At 44.0% G+C, this 23674-nt stretch overlaps 1 protein-coding gene across 1 annotated transcript in view; it reads left to right on the plus strand.

Moving 5' to 3' along the window:
- CNBD2 (cyclic nucleotide binding domain containing 2) overlaps positions 1–23406 on the plus strand; it is a 162920-nt gene extending 139514 nt beyond the window's left edge. Inside the window, exons 13-16 of the mRNA XM_053715651.1 lie at positions 7497–7515; positions 10682–10833; positions 12589–12799; positions 22629–23406. Of these exons, the coding sequence (XP_053571626.1) occupies positions 7497–7515; positions 10682–10833; positions 12589–12799; positions 22629–22769 (523 nt within the window). The 3' untranslated portion in view covers positions 22770–23406. The remainder of the gene's footprint in view (positions 1–7496; positions 7516–10681; positions 10834–12588; positions 12800–22628) is intronic.
- The last annotated feature ends 268 nt before the right edge of the window (positions 23407–23674 follow it).

The following is a 23674-nucleotide window of genomic DNA, read 5'->3' on the forward strand; positions in this document are numbered from 1 at the left end:
CAGGACATCATCCGTGTAAAGAGTGGTTTTATACTCATCGGGTCCTAGCCTCACCCCCTCAATATCTGGATTCTGTCTTATGTTGGAGGCCAAAACCTTAATGGAAATTGCAAAAAGAAGCGGCGACAGTGGACCACCCTGTCGTGTGCCATTCCGAATTACAAAGTTGTCCGACATAGTACCGTTTACTTTAACCTTTGCAGATAGACGAGTATATAGGCTTAGGATTCTATGTATCATTTTTGTTCCTATCCCGAAGGCAGACAAACATATTTTTAAAAATTTCCAGTTCAGCCTGTCGAACGCCTTCTCAGCGTCTGTAGAGACTAAGATTGCAGACTGTTTCGACCGACCGTCATATTCCACTAGGTGTAAGACCCTAATCGTATTATCCCGTGCCTCTCTCTTGGGTATGAATCCCGACTGATCAGGATGTGTAAGCTGGGGGAGAATTTTATTAAGACGGGAGGACAGAATTTTAGCGTACAGTTTTATGTCTGTGTTAAGAAGCGATATTGGGCTATAATTTTCAGCTTTAGTTGAGTCCTTGCCTGCCTTCAGTAGGACGGTGATATGCGCTTCCAAACTTTGTTGGGACCAGGGTTGTTTATCGTCTATAATTTGAAACAAAGAGGTCAGGTGAGGGGCAAGGAGTGGAGCATACTGTTTGTAATAGAGATTAGTAAATCCATCGGGACCCGGCCTTTTGTTTAGGGGAAGCGATTTAATAGCTGTCAAGGTTTCTTGGACCGAGATAGATTCCTCTGTTGATCAGAGATTTCTTTAGGCAATATGGCAAGTTGGGCATTTGCTACATATTGTTCAGTGGCTGTATGGGATTGCGAGTATAGAGGGGGCGGGAGGTTATACAACTTGCTATAGAATGTTCTGAATTGGTCTGCTATCTGATGACTACCTACTACCTCATGGCTTTCAGAGTCTTTAAGTTTATATATGTAATTCCTAAGCTTCCGTTGCTTTAATGTTTTGGCTAAAGATGAGCCTATTTTATTAGAGTCCGCAAAATAGATCTTTTTAAGGCGTAATGCCTTCTTTTGGGCCTCTTTATATAATAGGTGATTAAGCTCATTTCTTGCTTTCCGTAGAAGTAGGACTGTGTTGGCTACCGAGGGGTTTATCTTATGTTGTGTTTCTAGATCCCGAATAGTCTTTGAAATGTCCGAATAAATTGTCCTGTATTGTTTAGTGAGATGTTCTTTATGTTTTACGAGTTCACCGTGTATTACTGTTTTAAGCGCTTCCCACAGAGTAAGAGGAGCGGTCTCAGGTAAGTTATTGAAAGCAAAATATTCCTTAATGTGTTCTGTTAATTTCGTGTTCAGTATAGGGCTTTTGAGGAGATAGTCATCCAATCGCCATTGGAAAGGGGCCAGTGGTGCATCTGACCAAGTCAAATCTATGCTAACCATAGAGTGGTCCGAACAGCTAATTGGTGCTATATCTGCATCTTTAAGTAAACAGTAACTTAGTTGGTCTATAAAATTATAGTCTATCCGGGAGTAACTTTTATGGGGGTTAGAATAAAAGGTAAAAAATTTCTGTCCAGGATGTTTAACCCGCCAAGTATGAGAGAGAGGGGAGGTCGTTCAGAGTCTATTAGAGGGAGGGGGGAAAGGGAGAACAGGGGGTAGCTATATGGGGTAAGCTTATTCTTTAAACTAGGCATTTGAAAATCAGGGGTGTACCCCATATGCACAGTGATCGGCTGAGTTAAATCTTGCAGGTCCCTTAGGCCTAGATTTGGAGTTTGGCGGTAAAAGGGCTGTTAACGCTCCGCGGGCTTTTTTCTGGCCGCACCATAAATTTAACTCTGGTATCGAGAGTTCAAACAAATGCTGCGTTAGGCTCCAAAAAAGGAGCGTAGAGCATTTTTACCGCAAATGCAACTCTCGATACCAGAGTTGCTTACGGACGCGGCCAGCCTCAAAAACGTGCTCGTGCACAATTCTCCCATAGGAAACAATGGGGCTGTTTGAGCTGAAAAAAAACCTAACACCTGCAAAAAAGCAGCGTTCAGCTCCTAACGCAGCCCCATTGTTTGCTATGGGGAAACACTTCCTACGTCTGCACCTAACACCCTAACATGTACCCCGAGTCTAAACACCCCTAGCCTTACACTTATTAACCCCTAATCTGCCGCCCCCGCTATCGCTGACCCCTGCATATTTTTTTTAACCCCTAATCTGCCGCTCCGTAAACCGCCGCAACCTACGTTATCCCTATGTACCCCTAATCTGCTGCCCTAACATCGCCGACCCCTATATTATATTTATTAACCCCTAATCTGCCCCCCTCAACGTCGCCGACACCTGCCTACACTTATTAACCCCTAATCTGCCGAGCGGACCTGAGCGCTACTATAATAAAGTTATTAACCCCTAATCCGCCTCACTAACCCTATCATAAATAGTATTAACCCCTAATCTGCCCTCCCTAACATCGCCGAAACCTAACTTCAATTATTAACCCCTAATCTGCCGAGCGGACCTGAGCGCTACTATAATAAAGTTATTAACCCCTAATCCGCCTCACTAACCCTATCATAAATAGTATTAACCCCCTAATCTGCCCTCCCTAACATCGCCGACACCTAACTTCAATTATTAACCCCTAATCTGACGACCGGAGCTCACCGCTATTCTAATAAATTGATTAACCCCTAAAGCTAAGTCTAACCCTAACACTAACACCCCCCTAACTTAAATATAATTTACATCTAACGAAATAAATTAACTCTTATTAAATAAATGATTCCTATTTAAAGCTAAATACTTACCTGTAAAATAAATCCTAATATAGCTACAATATAAATTATAATTATATTATAGCTATTTTAGGATTAATATTTATTTTACAGGCAACTTGGTATTTATTATAACTAGGTACAATAGCTATTAAATAGTTAAGAACTATTTAATAGTTACCTAGTTAAAATAATAACAAATTTACCTGTAAAATAAATCCTAACCTAAGATATAATTAAACCTAACACTACCCTATCAATAAAATAATTAAATAAACTACCTACAATTACCTACAATTAACCTAACACTACACTATCAATAAATTAATTAAACACAATTCCTACAAATAAATACAATTAAATAAACTAGCTAAAGTACAAAAAATAAAAAAGAACTAAGTTACAAAAAATAAAAAAATATTTACAAACATAAGAAAAATATTACAACAATTTTAAACTAATTACACCTACTCTAAGCCCCCTAATAAAATAACAAAGCCCCCCAAAATAAAAAATTCCCTACCCTATTCTAAATTAAAAAAGTTACAAGCTCTTTTACCTTACCAGCCCTGAACAGGGCCCTTTGCGGGGCATGCCCCAAGAATTTCAGCTCTTTTGCCTGTAAAAGAATAAATACAATACCCCCCCCAACATTACAACCCACCACCCACATACCCCTAATCTAACCCAAACCCCCCTTAAATAAACCTAACACTAAGCCCCTGAAGATCTTCCTACCTTGTCTTCACCATCCAGGTATCACCGATCCGTCCTGGCTCCAACATCTTCATCCAACCCAAGCGGGGGTTGGCGATCCATCATCCGGTGCTGAAGAGGTCCAGAAGAGGCTCCAAAGTCTTCCTCCTATCCGGCAAGAAGAGGACATCCGGACCGGCAAACATCTTCTCCAAGCGGCATCTTCGATCTTCTTCCATCCGGTGCGGAGCGGGTCCATCTTGAAGCAGGCGACGCGGATCCATCCTCTTCTTCCGATGTCTCCCGACTAATGACGGTTCCTTTAAGGGACGTCATCCAAGATGGCGTCCCTCGAATTCCGATTGGCTGATAGGATTCTATCAGCCAATCGGAAATTAAGGTAGGAATTTTCTGATTGGCTGATGGAATCAGCCAATCAGAATCAAGTTCAATCCGATTGGCTGATCCAATCAGCCAATCAGATTGAGCTCGCATTCTATTGGCTGTTCCGATCAGCCAATAGAATGCGAGCTCAATCTGATTGGCTGATTGGATCAGCCAATCGGATTGAACTTGATTCTGATTGGCTGATTCCATCAGCCAATCAGAAAATTCCTACCTTAATTCCGATTGGCTGATAGAATCCTATCAGCCAATCGGAATTCGAGGGACGCCATCTTGGATGACGTCCCTTAAAGGAACCGTCATTAGTCGGGAGACATCGGAAGAAGAGGATGGATCCGCGTCGCCTGCTTCAAGATGGACCCGCTCCGCACCGGATGGAAGAAGATCGAAGATGCCGCTTGGAGAAGATGTTTGCCGGTCCGGATGTCCTCTTCTTGCCGGATAGGAGGAAGACTTTGGAGCCTCTTCTGGACCTCTTCAGCACCGGATGATGGATCGCCAACCCCCGCTTGGGTTGGATGAAGATGTTGGAGCCAGGACGGATCGGTGATACCTGGATGGTGAAGACAAGGTAGGAAGATCTTCAGGGGCTTAGTGTTAGGTTTATTTAAGGGGGGTTTGGGTTAGATTAGGGGTATGTGGGTGGTGGGTTGTAATGTTGGGGGGGGGGTATTGTATTTATTCTTTTACAGGCAAAAGAGCTGAAATTCTTGGGGCATGCCCCGCAAAGGGCCCTGTTCAGGGCTGGTAAGGTAAAAGAGCTTGTAACTTTTTTAATTTAGAATAGGGTAGGGAATTTTTTATTTTGGGGGGCTTTGTTATTTTATTAGGGGGCTTAGAGTAGGTGTAATTATTTTAAAATTGTTGTAATATTTTTCTTATGTTTGTAAATATTTTTTTATTTTTTGTAACTTAGTTCTTTTTTATTTTTTGTACTTTAGCTAGTTTATTTAATTGTATTTATTTGTAGGAATTGTGTTTAATTAATTTATTGATAGTGTAGTGTTAGGTTAATTGTAGGTAATTGTAGGTAGTTTATTTAATTATTTTATTGATAGGGTAGTGTTAGGTTTAATTATATCTTAGGTTAGGATTTATTTTACAGGTAAATTTGTTATTATTTTAACTAGGTAACTATTAAATAGTTCTTAACTATTTAATAGCTATTGTACCTAGTTAAAATAAATACCAAGTTGCCTGTAAAATAAATATTAATCCTAAAATAGCTATAATATAATTATAATTTATATTGTAGCTATATTAGGATTTATTTTACAGGTAAGTATTTAGCTTTAAATAGGAATAATTTATTTAATAAGAGTTAATTAATTTCGTTAGATGTAAATTATATTTAAGTTAGGGGGGTGTTAGTGTTAGGGTTAGACTTAGCTTTAGGGGTTAATCCATTTATTAGAATAGCGGTGAGCTCCGGTCGTCAGATTAGGGGTTAATAATTGAAGTTAGGTGTCGGCGATGTTAGGGAGGGCAGATTAGGGGGTTAATACTATTTATTATAGGGTTAGTGAGGCGGGTTAGGGGTTAATAACTTTATTATAGTAGCGCTCAGGTCCGCTCGGCAGATTAGGGGTTAATAAGTGTAGGCAGGTGTCGGCGACGTTGAGGGGGGCAGATTAGGGGTTAATAAATATAATATAGGGGTCGGCGGTGTTAGGGGTAGCAGATTAGGGGTACATAGGGATAACATAGGTGGCGGCGCTTTGCGGTCGGAAGATTAGGGGTTAATTATTTTAAGTAGCTGGCGGCGACGTTGTGGGGGGCAGGTTAGGGGTTAATAACTGTAATACAGGGGTCGGCGGGGTTAGGGGCAGCAGATTAGGGGTACATAAGTATAACGTAGGTGGCGGTCGGCAGATTAGGGGTTAAAAATTTTAATCGAGTGGCGGCGATGTGGGGGGAGCTCGGTTAAGGGGTACATAGGTAGTTTATGGGTGTTAGTGTACTTTAGGGTACAGTAGTTAAGAGCTTTATGAACCGGCGTTAGCCAGAAAGCTCTTAACTCCTGCTATTTTCAGGCGGCTGGAATTTTGTCGTTAGAGCTCTAACGCTCACTTCAGAAACGACTCTAAATACCGGCGTTAGAAAGATCCCATTGAAAAGATAGGATACGCAAATGGCGTAGGGGGATCTGCGGTATGGAAAAGTCGCGGCTGAAAAGTGAGCGTTAGACCCTTTAATCAATGACTCCAAATACCAGCGGGCGCCCAAAACCAGCGTTAGGAGCCTCTAACGCTGGTTTTGACGGCTACCGCCGAACTCCAAATCTAGGCCTTAATTTCTATATGGTGATCTTTTAGATATAGGGCAAGAAGTCATTCACAGCAGTGAGCTCTCTAAACTGAAGGCCCTCAATGGCCTCCAGGCCCTAGGGCCCAATACCTGACAGTCAATAGATGGTTCCACGTTGGCTCATAAGAATTTCAGGTGACTGAAGTCTGACGTTCAGTTGAGGCCGGTGGGTATGAGTCCAAAGAGTTTCTATTTTACTTCTTTCTGGCAGCAGTTAGAATGTTTTCCTTATCTCTGAAGCTGGTAAATTTGATTACAACATCTCTTGGGGGGGGGGGGTCTGAACCCTTTGGAGGGGGTCTCAAGGCCCAGTGATATCGATCTAGAGGAAATTCCATATCTTCCTCATGATCCAGCAAGGTATTGAATAATTTTTGTAAGTAATGTAGCAGCTCTGCCGATTTTATATTTTCTGTGATGCCTCTAATCCGCAGATTCTCGCATCTCCCCCTGTTATCCAGGTCTTCGACCTGATCTTGTAGTTGCTGAATCAGAGAGTAGTTATGAGAAGTTTGTCTACATTGAAGGTCCAATGCTTTATCTGTTTGCTCCATATCTTCCTCCAACTGAACGATGCGGTTTCCAATCTCATTAATTTTCTTCTTTTTTTTTTTGACATACTGTTTTTGATAATTTCGCCAACTTGCGTGATGAAAGAATTAAAGTCCTCTTTGGAAGGTAGAGCCTGTAGGTCCGCTTTAGTTATTGGAGCTTCCCTCTCAGGATTCATTTCTGAATCTGATGAGTCAGATCTTATCTTTTCAGATTTATCTGAGGGTTCAGCAATAGTAGCGTCCATGGACTTGAAAAAAGCGTGTACCTTTGGCTTAGATACAGGTTGTGTTTTATTCAGTTTATCTGATCGTGGACCTCTTTTTGCCGCCATTGAGCTGACGCAGTACAAAAGGGGTGCTGAATCAGCGTCTATAAGACCACTGTTCTGGGAATATATTCCTGTAGCAGGGTATGTATAGCAATATAGGGTTGGTTTTATGTCGTTGGGCCCTACTACTGTATATATGTGTAGGTCACATGTGTACTCTCATGGCTCAGGCACTCACTCGTTTATTGTTATTTCTGGCCATGTTTATTTCTGCTCCAAATCCCTGAGTGAGTGATAGTAATGTTGGTCTCTCTCTGCGTTAAGAAGCTGTACTTTAATGTGTATAATCCGCAGTTCTGCCATGTGTGCGCTGCTTATCTGGTGCTCTGCAAGTACTCACAAGTTCCCGTGCCTGTCTTTGTGATCCGCCACGTGGAAGTGCCGTGGCCCTACATTGTGTGCTCTTATTGCTGAGCAGGGTAAGCTGAAGTGAGCGACAAGGCCGTTACAGGAGCCACCTGTCCTCATAAGAAAGATCCTCCAATCCACCTCACTGCATTAGATCCAGCTCTATGACCGGCTAAAGTAGGCCTCAGGCCAAAATGGTGGCTGTCCTCGGGCACAATGTGGTAGGAGTGATCAGATTTCCGTATGATGTTCCCCACTGACGCTCAGAGCCTAAATCCTCCTTAAGTGTATTAACATCCCATTCCGATGGGTTTTACATGCTAATTACGCCGACCTGACTCCTGAGCTCTATACCCCTGCGTCCATCTTGGTCGCCAGCAAGCTCCGCCCCCGCAGATAAGGCAGTTTTACGTACTAAATTAGGTTTTCTTCCTAAGGTTGTGTCAGATCGCAACAAGAGATTGTGGTTCCTTCCTTGTGTCCTAATCTTTCTTCATAGAAGGAACGTTTACTTCACCATTTGGATGTGGTTTGCGCCTTAAAGTTCTTTCTTCAGGCTACTAAGGAGTTTAGACAATCTTCCTCTTTGTTTGTTGTCTATTCGGGGAAGCGTAAGGGGCAGAAGGCTACCTTGACTGCCCTATCTTTTTGGTTAAGGAGTGTTATCCGCTTAGCTTACGAGACAGCGGGGCATCATCCTCCTGAGAGGATAACGACTCATTCCACTAGAGCAGTGGCTTCCTCTTGGGCCTTTAAGAACGAGGCCTCTATGGATCAAATTTGTAAGGCGGCTACCTGGTCCTCCTTACATACTTTTTCTAATTTTTACTAGTTTGATGTTTTTACTTCGGCTGAAGCAGCTTTCGGGAGAAAAGTTTTGCAGGCTGTGGTGCCCTCAGAATATGGTCTGTTTCTTCCTTTTTGTTCCCTCCCGTTATTCATTCAGTGTCCTCTGGAGCTTGGGTATAGTTAAGTAAGGAATGAAGCTGTGGGCTCTCCCTATCTTAGGAAGGAAAACATCATTTATGCTTACCAGATAAATTCCTTTCCTTCCGGATAGGGAGAGTCCACGGCCCCCGTCCGTTTTTTCTTGTCTAAGGGTGGCCCCCTATTATTTATCTTATTTTTCTGGCACCATTTATACCCTGATATTTCTTCTACTTTTCCTTTTTCCCTCGGCAGAATGACTGGGGTAATGAGGAAGTGGGAGGGATATTTAAGCCTTTGGCTGGGGTGTCTTTGCCGCCTCCTGGTGGCCAGGTGTTATATTTCCCAACAGTAAGGAATGAAGCAGTGGAACTATCCAGAAGTAAAGGAATTTATCTGGTAAGCATAAATTATGTTTTTTTAAAAAGATAGATACTGCCTTTATTACATATTCCCCAGTTTTGCATAACCAACACAGTTATATTAATATATGTTTTTTTAACTCTGTGATTACCTGGTATCTGCAAACTGCCCCCTTATCTTAGTGCTTTTGACAGACATTAATTTTAACCAATCAATGCTGACTCCTAAATAACTCCACGGGAGTGAGCACAATGTTATCTATATTACACACATGAACTAGCACTGTCTAACTGTGAAAAACTGTCAAAATGCACTGAGATAAAAGGCGGTTTTCAACGGTTTAGAAATCAATTTGAGCCTACTTAGGTTTAGCTTTCAAAAAAGAATACAATGAGAACAAAGCAAATTTGATAATAAAAGTAATTTGGAAAGTTGTTTAAAATTGCATCCCTATCTGAATTGTGAAAGTTTAATTTTGACTAGACTGTCCCTTTAAGGAATCAATACATGAAAGAAATCCATCTACTTTCAGCCGCCCAGACACTCAGAACAACTGACCAGGCCGTTCATCCCCATTGTGCTGGTCTAGTCTTCTCGCCTCCCCTGACAATCTCCTCTCTCTTTGCTCATTGCCACTGTCGATATCTTGTAGATATGTTTTCTTTTGTACATTTAATTGATAATGATGATATATCTAGTACTGGTTTTAAATTGGCCGGATTCATTATCACAAAGGGCCATCTCCATTGTTGGCATGGTTAGCACCATCTTGTTCGAGCATGCACAAGAATGGTGCATGTAATGAAAATAGATATAAGAGTTCATCTTTAGCTATCAATAGACAAGACAAAAGTCTTCAAACACAGGGTGATACAAAATACTGGTAGACCTGAATAATCTTCTGTTTCCAGAAAGCTCTAGGTTCATAATATTAAATTTACATGTGTTTAAAGGGACATGATACCCAAATGTTGAAGCACACGAAACTGATGCAGCATAGCTGTAAAAAACTAACTAGAAAATATCTCCTGAACATCTTTATGTAAAAAGATATTTTACTTCAAAATGTCCTAAGTATTCACACCGCATTGTAAAGGACTTTAGCAGCAAATCAGTATGCCTGTCCCAGGACCTGCACACTCATGTTATTTCTCTATTCAGTTTACTATGAAATCTCATGAGATCACAGTTCACAACTTCAGAACTGCTGATGCTGATTGGCTGCTGTTCATTTCTTCCTCTTTTTTTACTTACAGCTGGGCAGTAACTTAAAGATAACTTTTTACACAGCACTTACTCTGGTGAGTTGAATTGTGAGGTAAAATATCTTCCTTTTCTACATAGATATTCTCAGTTGATATTTTCCTGTCAGCTTTTTACAGTTATGCTGAATCACTTTCAAGTGAATTAGCATATGAGTATTATGTCCCTTTAAGCATTATATTATTGCACTGTTGCTTCCATGTAACTATGTGCTTAATGCCTGTGAAGAGGTTAAACATATAAAGTCAATGCACTACTGGGAGCTACCTGAGCACATAGGAGTGAACCAATGACAAGAGGCATATGTGTGTAGCCACCTATAAGGAGCTAGCTCCCAGTAGTGCTCTCAAGCCTAGGTATGTTTTTCAGTAAAGGATGACAATAGAATGAAGTAATGGTTTAATTCACAATATCTATCAAAGATTAAAAAAGATCAAAGTGTTATGTTAAGTTTACAGATTACACAGTTTGGGTTGAATCAAGGTGACGTAAAGAAGCATTCTGCTATGTTTACAGTAAACTATACAAAAGATCCAGACAGTAACAATTGTATAACTTGACATTTTAAAGTGCAAAGAGGTATCTGATAAAAAGTGATGTATAAAATATAAAAAGGATTTGTGCCCTAGAATAAATCTTCTGCAAGTGCATGTCCTGAGCAGGGAGGTCCCTGAGGTCAGTGATATCCGTGTATTGTATTAACTGTTTATGTCCTTAACTCACAGCTCCTCCCTACATTAAATCATCGGGATCCCAGGTCAATGGTCATTATCAGTCAGGGGGCAGAGGTCATCCGCATCAGACTGGACAAATTCTCTGAACTGGCCGATGTCACCACTCTGGAGAAACTCAAAGAACAAATTATTCCATACCCCAGGTATATGTAGTCATGTGACTGAGGTTCTTTCATTTATCTACTTGCATATTGAAAACATTTAGTTGATTGGTGGAGGCGCAGAGAGATGTCACATGCCTGATATGTTTCCTGGGTAGTTAAAGGGACACAACACTAAGCATGTAAAGTTCCTGGGCTCTTTGATGTTCCCCTTTTATTTATATGTGGTTGTGGGTGTCCTGAAACAAAATTGCTACTGGGACCAGGAACATTTAGTTTAATCGAATGGAGAGTTGACATTGGGCCACTTTATACAGTAGATGGAATTCAGATACTTTACAAGAAGCCAGGAACAGGGTCAATTGCTGAGGATGAGGGGAGCTGTATCCTCCCCTCTAATAAAGTAAGTGATTCAATTAAAACTGAAATCAGGTTCCTTTTACAGGGGGTAGTCTATAATGGTCCAGCATCAGGCAACCTATGGTCCTCTCTATACTATTAAAGTGTGTGTGGCAAGCAGGTAAAAGCTGGATCCTTCTCTATTGCACAAGAAAACAAACGTTCACACTTCAATTCTTCCAGAGCAATGTTAGCTTCATTGAAACCATCCAAGAATTTATCTAGGGGTAATTTATGGAAATACACTCAGATATCGCCAAATCCCTATCTAATTCGCACAGTCTTATGGGATTTTACCCAACATTTACATATGTACACGAGAAACAAAATCAGGTGGATTTAAGGGACATATATGTAGCATGGCCAGCCTTGAAAAGTCTATTGCGTGCTTTTACAGATCCAAAAGTGAGAAAATCCATAATTTTAAGAGCTAAATGAAAAGGGGCAAAATAAAAAATGAAATTATATTGCAAAGTTTTATTTCACCTAACCAAGCATTTTAAATAAAAATCTCAATGTGCTTACTGTCCCTTTAAGGCCACATGTTCTTCAGTTATGTTTTGGTTTTCAACATAGGGCACCTGTTTTTTTTTTGCCTTTCCTTGAATCACTTCCTGTCTATCTCCTTCTAGATTTACTAATCAGTAGTGGTATTAATCGTAAAGTGGTCTAACCAGGGATAACACTACCCCCCTTTGCTGTATGAAGTACTTTTCCCCTATAGGAAACAGGAGCATGATCTATTTCCTGTTTAGTTTAAAGTGGTGGTAAATTCATACCAACTGCTCAACATATTTTAAAAGCTCTTATCCTAACTAGCATATCGATATGCTTTTTTTGATGTTAAAAACATCAGTTTACTGAATAACTTCAATATTATTATGGTAACGTTACAGTTTTATATTCAGCCTCTCTCGAACATTTTCTAAGCTACTGCTTTGATTGACATACATTTTAGCCAATCATCGGCTCACCATGTGCCCCATGCTAAAAAGTACCTGCACGCTCCCTGTGCTCTGAACTCTCTAATTGTAATGCGCATGCGCAACTCTTACGCTACTTGCGCATTTGAAATAGAGAACCCTCAGCTCTAGGATTCTCTATTTCAAATGCACAAGTAGCGTAAGACGTAAGTCAATCAAAGCAGTAGCTTAGAAAATTTCCAAGAGAGACTGAATATAAACTGTAACGTTACCGTAATAAAATTGAAGTTATTCAGTAAACTGATGTTTTTAATATTAAAAAAGCATATCGATATGCTAGTTAGTATAAGAGCTTTTAAAAAATGTTGAGCAGTTGGTATGAATATGAATTTACCATCACTTTAAGTGCACTAACTCATCTGAGGTAACAACTGTTATGTCCTGTTCTTCTAATGTCTAATTCTGATTATTTTAGTGACAATGAGCTCTGCAGGATCTTCTTGCAACAGAACAGATGGAAAGTGTTTAAATCGGACCTTGTGAGTCATTTGAGCTCCAGCCAGTGCACTCATCCAAAAGTGCATCAAAAACATCCCTCAACTCAAGCCAAGGCAAGACCATGCAATAAAGCTGCAGACAGAACAGGGATCCTACAGCTGGGTACTCAAAACAAAGATGGTGAGAAGGTGTGTAATAAATGACAGCCTGTTGTGACTGCATAAACAGAATTAGAGCAAGATGGGCCAACATCAGCATTTAAAGGGATGTTAAACACAAAATAAATTATTATGGATCCTTCCATATTGAAACTAGCGCTGCGGAATCTGTTGGCGCTCTAGAAATAACCAATAATAATAATAATAATAATAACTACAGTTGTCTGAAGGAGAGTTGCTGCAGATGTCCAAACAGGACAGTACTTGAATGCAGTGAAAGATAGGTTTCAACATGGTGGCACCCATGACTAGAGGGAAGTGGGGAATAACCTCAATGCTATGCTTATAAAATGTATTTAGTTGTTAATGACCCCGGTGTGGGTAGGGTTACCACCTAGGCTATATTTACCTGGACACTTATGAGTTACACATGCTGCAGGGTAAGCAGGGCAGAACATGTATTGTGCCTCTGAACATCACATGAATAGTGCTGATAAACAGTACAATACATGTACACCCTGCATGTGTAACTCATAAGTTTCCAGGAAAACATGGCTGAGGTCACGGTGGCAACCCTAGGTGTGTGTCGGAAATATTTTATTAAGTGGTGATGAGTAAGGACAATCATCTGTGTGCAGGTGAAGTGAGCGCCAGTAGTTTGTTCTCCTCTCTCATTACTTACATGCTGCTAAATATTGTGTGGTCAGAATAGTAGCTAAGATCCTCTTGTGAGCTGTCCTTGTATTCTTCCTGAGCACGAGACAACCACATGACAACTACATGTGGTTTCTCAGACAAGTGACATATTGCATGACGGTCATCCTATTATATTAAAGGCCAAGTGTGTTTGTCCGAAGCTGTCATGCGCAGTAGAGACAGCACAAGGACAAACACACCTGGCCTTACCTGACAATCCATGTTGGTGTTTGCGTCGAAAGTGGGCATGGCCGGGAGGGAGCGTGGACATGGCCAGGCGTGATGGGCACGTCCGGGGTGTGGTCGTGCGAGGTGGGTGTGTGGCCGGGCGTGGCAGGGCGTGGTTGGGTGCGGTCGGCGCAACAGAGAGGGGAGAGAAATAGAAAGAGAGGGGGAGAGACAAAAAGAGATAAGAAAGAGCTAAAGAGGGGGAAGTGCAGAAGAGGGGGGGAGAGAGAGCAAAATAGAGGGTAAAGAGCAAAAGAGAGGGGAAAGAGCAGAATAGAGGGGGAAGAGCAGAATAGAGGGAAGAGAGAGCAAAAAAGAGAGGGGGAGAGAGAGCAATAGAGAGGGGGAGGGAGAGAAAAAGAGAGGGAGAGAGAGCAAAAGAGAGGGTGGAGAGAGAGCAATAGAGAGGGGGAGAGAGCAAAAGAGAGGGGAGGAGAGAGCAAAAGAGAGGGGGGAGAGAGAGCAATAGAGAGGAGAGAGAGCAAAAGAGAGGGGGGGAGAGAGCAATAGAGAGGGGGAGAGAGAGAGCAAAAGAGGGATGGAGAGAGAGAGAGCAAAAGAGAGGGGAGAGAGACAGAGCAAAAGAGAGGGGGAGAGAGAGAGCAAAAGAGAGGGATGGAGAGAGAGAGAAAAAGAGAGGGATGGAGAGAGCAAAAAAAGGAGAGAGAGACAGAGCAAAAGAGAGGGGGGAGAGAGAGAGCGCAAAAGAGAGGGGGGGAGAGAGCGCAAAAGAGAGGGATGGAGAGAGAGTAAAAGAGAGGGATGGAGAGAGAGAGAGCAAAAAAAGGAGAGAGAGAGACAGAGCAAAAGAGAGGAGGGAGAGAGAGAGTGCAAAAGAGAGGGGGGAGAGATAGTACAAAAGAGAGGGGGGAGAGAGAGAGAGCGCAAAAGAGAGGGGGAGAGAGAGAGAGCGCAAAAGAGAGGGGGAGAGAGAGAGAGCGCAAAAGAGAGGGGGAGAGAGAGAGAGCGCAAAAGAGAGGGGGAGAGAGAGAGAGCGCAAAAGAGAGGGGGAGAGAGAGAGAGCGCAAAAGAGAGGGGGAGAAAGAGAGCGCAAAAGAGAGGGGGAGAGAGAGAGCGCGCATGAGAGAGGGGGAGAAAGAGAGCGCAAAAGAGAGGGGAGAGAGAGCGCGCAAAAGATGGGGGGAGAGAGAGCGCAAAAGAGAGGGGGAGAGAGAGAGCATAAAAGAGAAGGGGAGAGAGAGCGCAAAATAGAGGGGAGAGAGAGCAAAAGAGAGGGGGAAAAGAAAGAAAAAGAGAGGGGGAGAGAGGGAGCAAAAGAGAGGGGGAAGAGAGACAGCAAAAGAGAGGAGGAGAGAGAGCAAAAGAGAGGGATGGAGAGAGAGCAAAAGAGAGGGGAGAGAGACAGAGCAAAAGAGAGGGGGGGAGAGAGCAAAAGAGAGGGAAGGAGAGAAAGAGCAAAAGAGAGGGATGGAGAGAGAGAGCAAAAAAGAGGGGGAGAGAGCGCAAAAGAGATGGGGGGAGAGCACAAAAGAGAGGGGGAGAGAGAGAGCGCAAAAGAGAGGGGAGAAAGAGAGAGCGCAAAAGAGAGGGGGAGAGAGAGAGCGCAAAAGAGAGGGGGAGAGAGAGTGCGCAAAAGAGGGGGGAGAGAGAGAGCGCAAAAGAGAGAGAGAACGCAAAAGAGAGGGGGGAGATAGAGCGCAAAAGAGAGGGGGAGAGAGGGAGCAAAAGAGAGGGGGGAGAGAGAGAGCAAAAGAGAGGTGGAGCGAGAGAGAGCGCAAAAGAGAGGGGAGAGAAATAGAAAGAGAGGGGGAGAGACAAAAAGAGATAGGAAAGAGCTAAAGAGGGGGAAGTGCAGAAGAGGGGGGGGAGAGAGAGCAAAATAGAGGGTAAAGAGCAAAAGAGAGGGGAAAGAGCAGAATAGAGGGGAAAGGGCAGAATAGAGGGAAGAGAGAGCAAAAAAGAGAGGGGGAGAGAGAGCAATAGAGAGGGGGAGAGAGAGCAAAAGAGAGGGGGAGAGAGCAAAAGAGATGGGAGGAGAGAGAGAGCAAAAGAGAGGGATGGAGAGAGAGAGCAAAAGAGAGGGGGGGAGAGAGAGCAATAGAGAGGGGGAGAGAGAGCAAAAGAGAGGGGGGACAGAGAGAGCAAAAGAGGGATGGAGAGAGAGAGCAAAAGAGAGGGGGAGAGAGGGGGAGAGAGAGAGCAAAAGAGAGGGCTGAGAGAGCAAAAAAAGGAGAGAGGGACAGAGCAAAAGAGAGGGGAGATAGAGAGAGCGCAAAAGAGAGGGGGGGAGAGAGAGCATAAGAGAGGGGGAGAAAGAGAGCGCAAAAGAGAGGGGGAGAGAGAGAGCGCGCATGAGAGAGGGGGAGAAAGAGAGCGCAAAAGAGAGGGGAGAGAGAGCGCGCAAAAGATGGGGGGGAGAGAGAGCGCAAAAGAGAGGGGGAGAGAGAGAGCATAAAAGAGAAGGGGAGAGAGAGCGCAAAAGAGAGGGGAGAGAGAGCAAAAGAGAGGGGGAAAAGAAAGAAAAAGAGAGGGGGAGAGAGGGAGCAAAAGAGAGGGGGAAGAGAGAGAGCAAAAGAGAGGAGGAGAGAGTGCAAAAGAGAGGGATGGAGAGAGAGAGCAAAAGAGAGGGGAGAGAGACAGAGCAAAAGAGAGGGGGGAGAGAGCAAAAGAGAGGGAAGGAGAGAAAGAGCAAAAGAGAGGGATGGAGAGAGAGAGCAAAAAAGAGAGAGAGACAGTGCAAAAGAGAGGGGGAGAGAGCGCAAAAGAGGGGGGGGGAGAGAGAGCACAAAAGAGAGGGGGAGAGAGAGAGCGCAAAAGAGAGGGGAGAAAGAGAGAGCGCAAAAGAGAGGGGGAGAGAGAGAGCGCAAAAGAGAGGGGGAGAGAGAGTGCGCAAAAGAGGGGGGAGAGAGAGAGCGCAAAAGAGAGAGAGAACGCAAAAGAGAGGGGGGAGATAGAGCGCAAAAGAGAGGGGGAGAGAGGGAGCAAAAGAGAGGTGGAGCGAGAGAGAGCACAAAAGAGAGGGGGAGAGAGCGCAAAAGAGAGGGGAGAGAAATAGAAAGAGAGGGGGAGAGACAAAAAGAGATAGGAAAGAGCTAAAGAGGGGGAAGTGCAGAAGAGGGGGGGAGAGAGAGCAAAATAGAGGGTAAAGAGCAAAAGAGAGGGGAAAGAGCAGAATAGAGGGGAAAGGGCAGAATAGAGGGAAGAGAGAGCAAAAAAGAGAGGGGGAGAGAGAGCAATAGAGAGGGGGAGAGAGAGCAAAAGAGAGGGGGAGAGAGCAAAAGAGATGGGAGGAGAGAGAGAGCAAAAGAGAGGGATGGAGAGAGAGAGCAAAAGAGAGGGGGGGGAGAGAGAGCAATAGAGAGGGGGAGAGAGAGCAAAAGAGAGGGGGGGGGAGAGAGAGAGCAAAAGAGGGATGGAGAGAGAGAGCAAAAGAGAGGGGAGAGAGACAGAGCAAAAGAGAGGGGGAGAGAGGGGGAGAGAGAGAGCAAAAGAGAGGGATGGAGAGAGCAAAAAAAGGTGAGAGGGACAGAGCAAAAGAGAGGGGGGATAGAGAGAGCGCAAAAGAGAGGGGGGGAGAGAGAGCATAAGAGAGGGGGAGAAAGAGAGCGCAAAAGAGAGGGGGAGAGAGAGAGCGCGCATGAGAGAGGGGGAGAAAGAGAGCGCAAAAGAGAGGGGAGAGAGAGCGCGCAAAAGATGGGGGGAGAGAGAGCGCAAAAGAGAGGGGGAGAGAGAGAGCATAAAAGAGAAGGGGAGAGAGAGCGCAAAAGAGAGGGGAGAGAGAGCAAAAGAGAGGGGGAAAAGAAAGAAAAAGAGAGGGGGAGAGAGGGAGCAAAAGAGAGGGGGAAGAGAGAGAGCAAAAGAGAGGAGGAGAGAGAGCAAAAGAGAGGGATGGAGAGAGAGAGCAAAAGAGAGGGGAGAGAGACAGAGCAAAAGAGAGGGGGGAGAGAGCAAAAGAGAGGGAAGGAGAGAAAGAGCAAAAGAGAGGGATGGAGAGAGAGAGCAAAAAAGAGAGAGAGACAGTGCAAAAGAGAGGGGGAGAGAGAGCACAAAAGAGAGGGGGAGAGAGAGAGCGCAAAAGAGAGGGGAGAAAGAGAGAGCGCAAAAGAGAGGGGGAGAGAGAGAGAGCGCAAAAGAGAGGGGGAGAGAGAGTGCGCGCGAGAGAGAGCGCAAAAGAGAAGGGGGAGAGAGAGAGCAAAAAAGAGAGAGAGACAGTGCAAAAGAGAGGGGGAGAGAGCGCAAAAGAGGGGGGGGGAGAGAGAGCACAAAAGAGAGGGGGAGAGAGAGAGCGCAAAAGAGAGGGGAGAAAGAGAGAGCGCAAAAGAGAGGGGGAGAGAGAGAGCGCAAAAGAGAGGGGGAGAGAGAGTGCGCAAAAGAGGGGGGGGGAGAGAGAGCACAAAAGAGAGGGGGAGAGAGAGAGCGCAAAAGAGAGGGGAGAAAGAGAGAGCGCAAAAGAGAGGGGGAGAGAGAGAGCGCAAAAGAGAGGGGGAGAGAGAGTGCGCAAAAGAGAGGGGGGGAGAGAGAGCATAAGAGAGGGGGAGAAAGAGAGCGCAAAAGAGAGGGGGAGAGAGAGAGCGCGCATGAGAGAGGGGGAGAAAGAGAGCGCAAAAGAGAGGGGAGAGAGAGCGCGCAAAAGATGGGGGGAGAGAGAGCGCAAAAGAGAGGGGGAGAGAGAGAGCATAAAAGAGAAGGGGAGAGAGAGCGCAAAAGAGAGGGGAGAGAGAGCAAAAGAGAGGGGGAAAAGAAAGAAAAAGAGAGGGGGAGAGAGGGAGCAAAAGAGAGGGGGAAGAGAGAGAGCAAAAGAGAGGAGGAGAGATTGCAAAAGAGAGGGATGGAGAGAGAGAGCAAAAGAGAGGGGAGAGAGACAGAGCAAAAGAGAGGGGGGAGAGAGCAAAAGAGAGGGAAGGAGAGAAAGAGCAAAAGAGAGGGATGGAGAGAGAGAGCAAAAAAGAGAGAGAGACAGTGCAAAAGAGAGGGGGAGAGAGCGCAAAAGAGGGGGGGGGGAGAGAGAGCACAAAAGAGAGGGGGAGAGAGAGAGCGCAAAAGAGAGGGGAGAAAGAGAGAGCGCAAAAGAGAGGGGGAGAGAGAGAGCGCAAAAGAGAGGGGGAGAGAGAGTGCGCAAAAGAGGGGGGAGAGAGAACGCAAAAGAGAGGGGGGAGATAGAGTGCAAAAGAGAGGGGGAGAGAGGGAGCAAAAGAGAGGTGGAGCGAGAGAGAGCACAAAAGAGAGGGGGAGAGAGCGCAAAAGAGAGGGGAGAGAAATAGAAAGAGAGGGGGAGAGACAAAAAGAGATAGGAAAGAGCTAAAGAGGGGGAAGTGCAGAAGAGGGGGGGAGAGAGAGCAAAATAGAGGGTAAAGAGCAAAAGAGAGGGGAAAGAGCAGAATAGAGGGGAAAGGGCAGAATAGAGGGAAGAGAGAGCAAAAAAGAGAGGGGGAGAGAGAGCAATAGAGAGGGGGAGAGAGAGCAAAAGAGAGGGGGAGAGAGCAAAAGAGATGGGAGGAGAGAGAGAGCAAAAGAGAGGGATGGAGAGAGAGAGCAAAAGAGAGGGGGGGAGAGAGAGCAATAGAGAGGGGGAGAGAGAGCAAAAGAGGGATGGAGAGAGAGAGCAAAAGAGAGGGGAGAGAGACAGAGCAAAAGAGAGGGGGAGAGAGGGGGAGAGAGAGAGCAAAAGAGAGGGATGGAGAGAGCAAAAAAAGGTGAGAGGGACAGAGCAAAAGAGAGGGGGGATAGAGAGAGCGCAAAAGAGAGGGGGGGAGAGAGAGCATAAGAGAGGGGGAGAAAGAGAGCGCAAAAGAGAGGGGGAGAGAGAGAGCGCGCATGAGAGAGGGGGAGAAAGAGAGCGCAAAAGAGAGGGGAGAGAGAGCGCGCAAAAGATGGGGGGAGAGAGAGCGCAAAAGAGAGGGGGAGAGAGAGAGCATAAAAGAGAAGGGGAGAGAGAGCGCAAAAGAGAGGGGAGAGAGAGCAAAAGAGAGGGGGAAAAGAAAGAAAAAGAGAGGGGGAGAGAGGGAGCAAAAGAGAGGGGGAAGAGAGAGAGCAAAAGAGAGGAGGAGAGAGAGCAAAAGAGAGGGATGGAGAGAGAGAGCAAAAGAGAGGGGAGAGAGACAGAGCAAAAGAGAGGGGGGAGAGAGCAAAAGAGAGGGAAGGAGAGAAAGAGCAAAAGAGAGGGATGGAGAGAGAGAGCAAAAAAGAGAGAGAGACAGTGCAAAAGAGAGGGGGGGAGAGAGAGCACAAAAGAGAGGGGGAGAGAGAGAGCGCAAAAGAGAGGGGAGAAAGAGAGAGCGCAAAAGAGAGGGGGAGAGAGAGAGAGCGCAAAAGAGAGGGGGAGAGAGAGTGCGCAAAAGAGGGGGGAGAGAGAGAGCGCAAAAGAGAGAGAGAACGCAAAAGAGAGGGGGGAGATAGAGCGCAAAAGAGAGGGGGAGAGAGAGAGCAAAAGAGAGGTGGAGCGAGAGAGAGCACAAAAGAGAGGGGGAGAGAGCGCAAAAGAGAGGGGAGAGAAATAGAAAGAGAGGGGGAGAGACAAAAAGAGATAGGAAAGAGCTAAAGAGGGGGAAGTGCAGAAGAGGGGGGGAGAGAGAGCAAAATAGAGGGTAAAGAGCAAAAGAGAGGGGAAAGAGCAGAATAGAGGGGAAAGGGCAGAATAGAGGGAAGAGAGAGCAAAAAAGAGAGGGGGAGAGAGAGCAATAGAGAGGGGGAGAGAGAGCAAAAGAGAGGGGGAGAGAGCAAAAGAGATGGGAGGAGAGAGAGAGCAAAAGAGAGGGATGGAGAGAGAGAGCAAAAGAGAGGGGGGGAGAGAGAGCAATAGAGAGGGGGAGAGAGAGCAAAAGAGAGGGGGGGGGAGAGAGAGAGCAAAAGAGGGATGGAGAGAGAGAGCAAAAGAGAGGGGAGAGAGACAGAGCAAAAGAGAGGGGGAGAGAGGGGGAGAGAGAGAGCAAAAGAGAGGGATGGAGAGAGCAAAAAAAGGAGAGAGGGACAGAGCAAAAGAGAGGGGGGATAGAGAGAGCGCAAAAGAGAGGGGGGGAGAGAGAGCATAAGAGAGGGGGAGAAAGAGAGCGCAAAAGAGAGGGGGAGAGAGCGCAAAAGAGAGGGGGGAGAGAGAGAGCAAAAGAGAGGTGGCGCGAGAGAGAGCGCAAAAGAGAAGGGGGAGAGAGAGAGCAAAAGAGGGATGGAGAGAGAGAGCAAAAGAGAGGGGAGAGAGACAGAGCAAAAGAGAGGGGGAGAGAGGGGGAGAGAGAGAGCAAAAAAAGGAGAGAGGGACAGAGCAAAAGAGAGGGGGGATAGAGAGAGCGCAAAAGAGAGGGGGGGAGAGAGAGCATAAGAGAGGGGGAGAAAGAGAGCACAAAAGAGAGGGGGAGAGAGCACAAAAGAGAGGGGGAGAGAGAGAGCAAGGGGTGGGACCAGGCTTTAGAACTAGTATGATATATTTAGGTATTAATGTGAGAGCCATGTCGGAAGCTGTGTATTTCTATGTTAATCATTTATCATTTCTGAATACAGCATATGGTTATTTATGTCTGAATAGCTCTATAACTTTGCACATGGCTTTCTTTGCATTTGTGTTCTTCACAGGATGTTACTGCACATTTTAACTTTAGATTCACAGGAAGTCCCCTCATCCATTAGAGACTGCATGTAGCCATGTGTTTAATTTGTCTGTTCTACAAAACCTGCTCGCATCTGATTCATTAGTTCACATGCTTGAAACCCTCCTTTCTTTATATAGCCGATTCCCTCAAAATTCCATTAATTCAGACAGAGCATGCTATTTTAATCAACTTTCCTGTTTACATCTGTTTGCTTTATTCTCTCAGTATCCTTTGTTTAAAAGCATACTTAGGTAGGTTTCAGAGCAGTAATGCACTACTGGGTGGCTGCACATATATACCTCTTGTCATTGTCTCACCCATTGTGTTCAGCTAGCTCCCATTAGTGCATTGCTGTTCCTTCAACAAAGCATACGAACAGAATGAAGAATTTGACAAAAATATATTTCTTAAATTATATGCTTTATATGAATCATGAAAGTATAATTTTTACTTTAATGTCCCCTTAAAAAAATTTTTTTTAAAGGGGCATTAAATAAAACTATAAAAAAAGGATTTAATACAGCCACACCTATTAAACACAAATATTAACAGAGGTAATATGGAGGGCAGGTAGATGAGCGTGGTGAATAATGTATCCCATTGGTCATGAATACTAGTATTACAAATCTAAAAACAAGTCAACACATCTAACAATGCCTTTAATTGTTTGTGACAAGAGGTTACAATTTAAGGCTAGAGGAAAGAACTTTTTGTTTCACTATAAGAGTAATAAAATTGTGGAACTCATTGCCTAAGGAGCTAGTAAATGTCAATACCTTAGATAGATTTAAAAAATGTCTTAGATAGATTTTTGGCTAGAAACAGAACTCATGGATATTATTCCTTGTGTTAAATGAGTCACCTTTCTATTTTTATTAAAGAGACATGAAACACAAATGCTTCTTTCATGATTCCGATATATCATACAATTTAAAAAAACTTTCCAATTTACTTCTATGATCTAATTTGCTTCATTCTCTTGATATCCTTTGTTGAAGAAGCAGCAATCCTACTGTGAGCTAGACAATGACAAGAGGTAAAGAGGTATATGTGCAGCCACCAATCAGTAGCTTCTGAGCATACATAGGTATTATTTTCAACAAAGGATACAAAAAGAACAAACCAAATTAGATAATACAAATAAATTGGAAAGTTATTTTAAATTGCAAACTCTGAATCATGGAAGAAAACAAATTGGGGTTCATGTCCCTTTAATGTAAGTCCAATTGTCAGCTTCTTTATTGTAAATCTTGTAGGATCTGTATAGGTTGAACTTGATGGACGTCTGACTTCTTTCAACCTCATCTACAATGTTATTATGTAAATCAGCTTTGAACACAAATCTTGACTAATGTTATCGCTAGCAAAACTTGACTTCCTTTTTGCATTTATAGTTCTGGACAGCACCAAAAAAGCAAAAAGTCCCTGACCCAGGAAGAAAAGAGGAAAACTCTCTGCCTCCTATTCATGCTTCTATCCGTCTGATCCATGGGATTGATATCCCGAAGCTGTGCGGGAAGAGAATCATGTGGTGACTTGGCTGTGTGGTAGAATTTAAAAAAAAAAATCTGATTGCGGACTAACAGGACAAAACCTACATCTTACCGATGAAATGATCTAGAACGTCACAGTCCTACAAGTGGAAAGTCGAGCAGTTTTGCTTAAAGGGGCAGTATACTCCAATTATCACATAAGTGCATGTAACAGACAATATTATAAAGAATAATATGAACAGATACTGATGTAAAAATCCAGCATAAAACTTTTTAAAAACTTACTTAGAAGCTCCCAGTTTAGCTCTGTTGATGAGGTTAGTCTGGGAAACCCACTGAAAGGGGCTGGAAAAACAAAACGAGCAAACAATTCCCCCTTCGCTGCATATGAAAAGACAAATAACATAAACAGGATCCTGCCGGAGTCTGTAAACGTGTGTATACATCTGACACTGTGGGGCTTGGTTAGAAGTCCGAAAATCAGCACAATGCTCTTAAAAAAATAAGCAAAACTCACATTGTAACACATTGTTACAAAAACACTCCCAGATTAACTATATAAATTTATCATCTACAAAACATTTATACAAAGAAAAATCTAGTGTACAATGTCCCTTTAACCTTGTAACTGCTAGTAGAATACAGTTTTCTCTACACTTATTCTGCAATGGCACTTTCAGAAACTGATTATATTAAGGAATGTGTAATGAAAAAAATGACCCTTTCAAATATACGGCTTCTTTTATAAATAGGATAGTTTTGCAAACATTTACTTGACAATTAATGCCACTATGGAATTAGACTTTTATACAAAACAGGTTTGTATATTTCCAGAAGAGTCTGTACAGTATTCGCATAATTATAAATGTAAATCTATTAAGATCTATGACTTCCTGTTACACTGTATGGTTGAAAATAAAAACTGCCAGAGCCTCAGAGAAGATTCT

This window comes from Bombina bombina, chromosome 5, assembly GCF_027579735.1.
Source record: "Bombina bombina isolate aBomBom1 chromosome 5, aBomBom1.pri, whole genome shotgun sequence".
Lineage (NCBI taxonomy): Eukaryota > Metazoa > Chordata > Amphibia > Anura > Bombinatoridae > Bombina > Bombina bombina.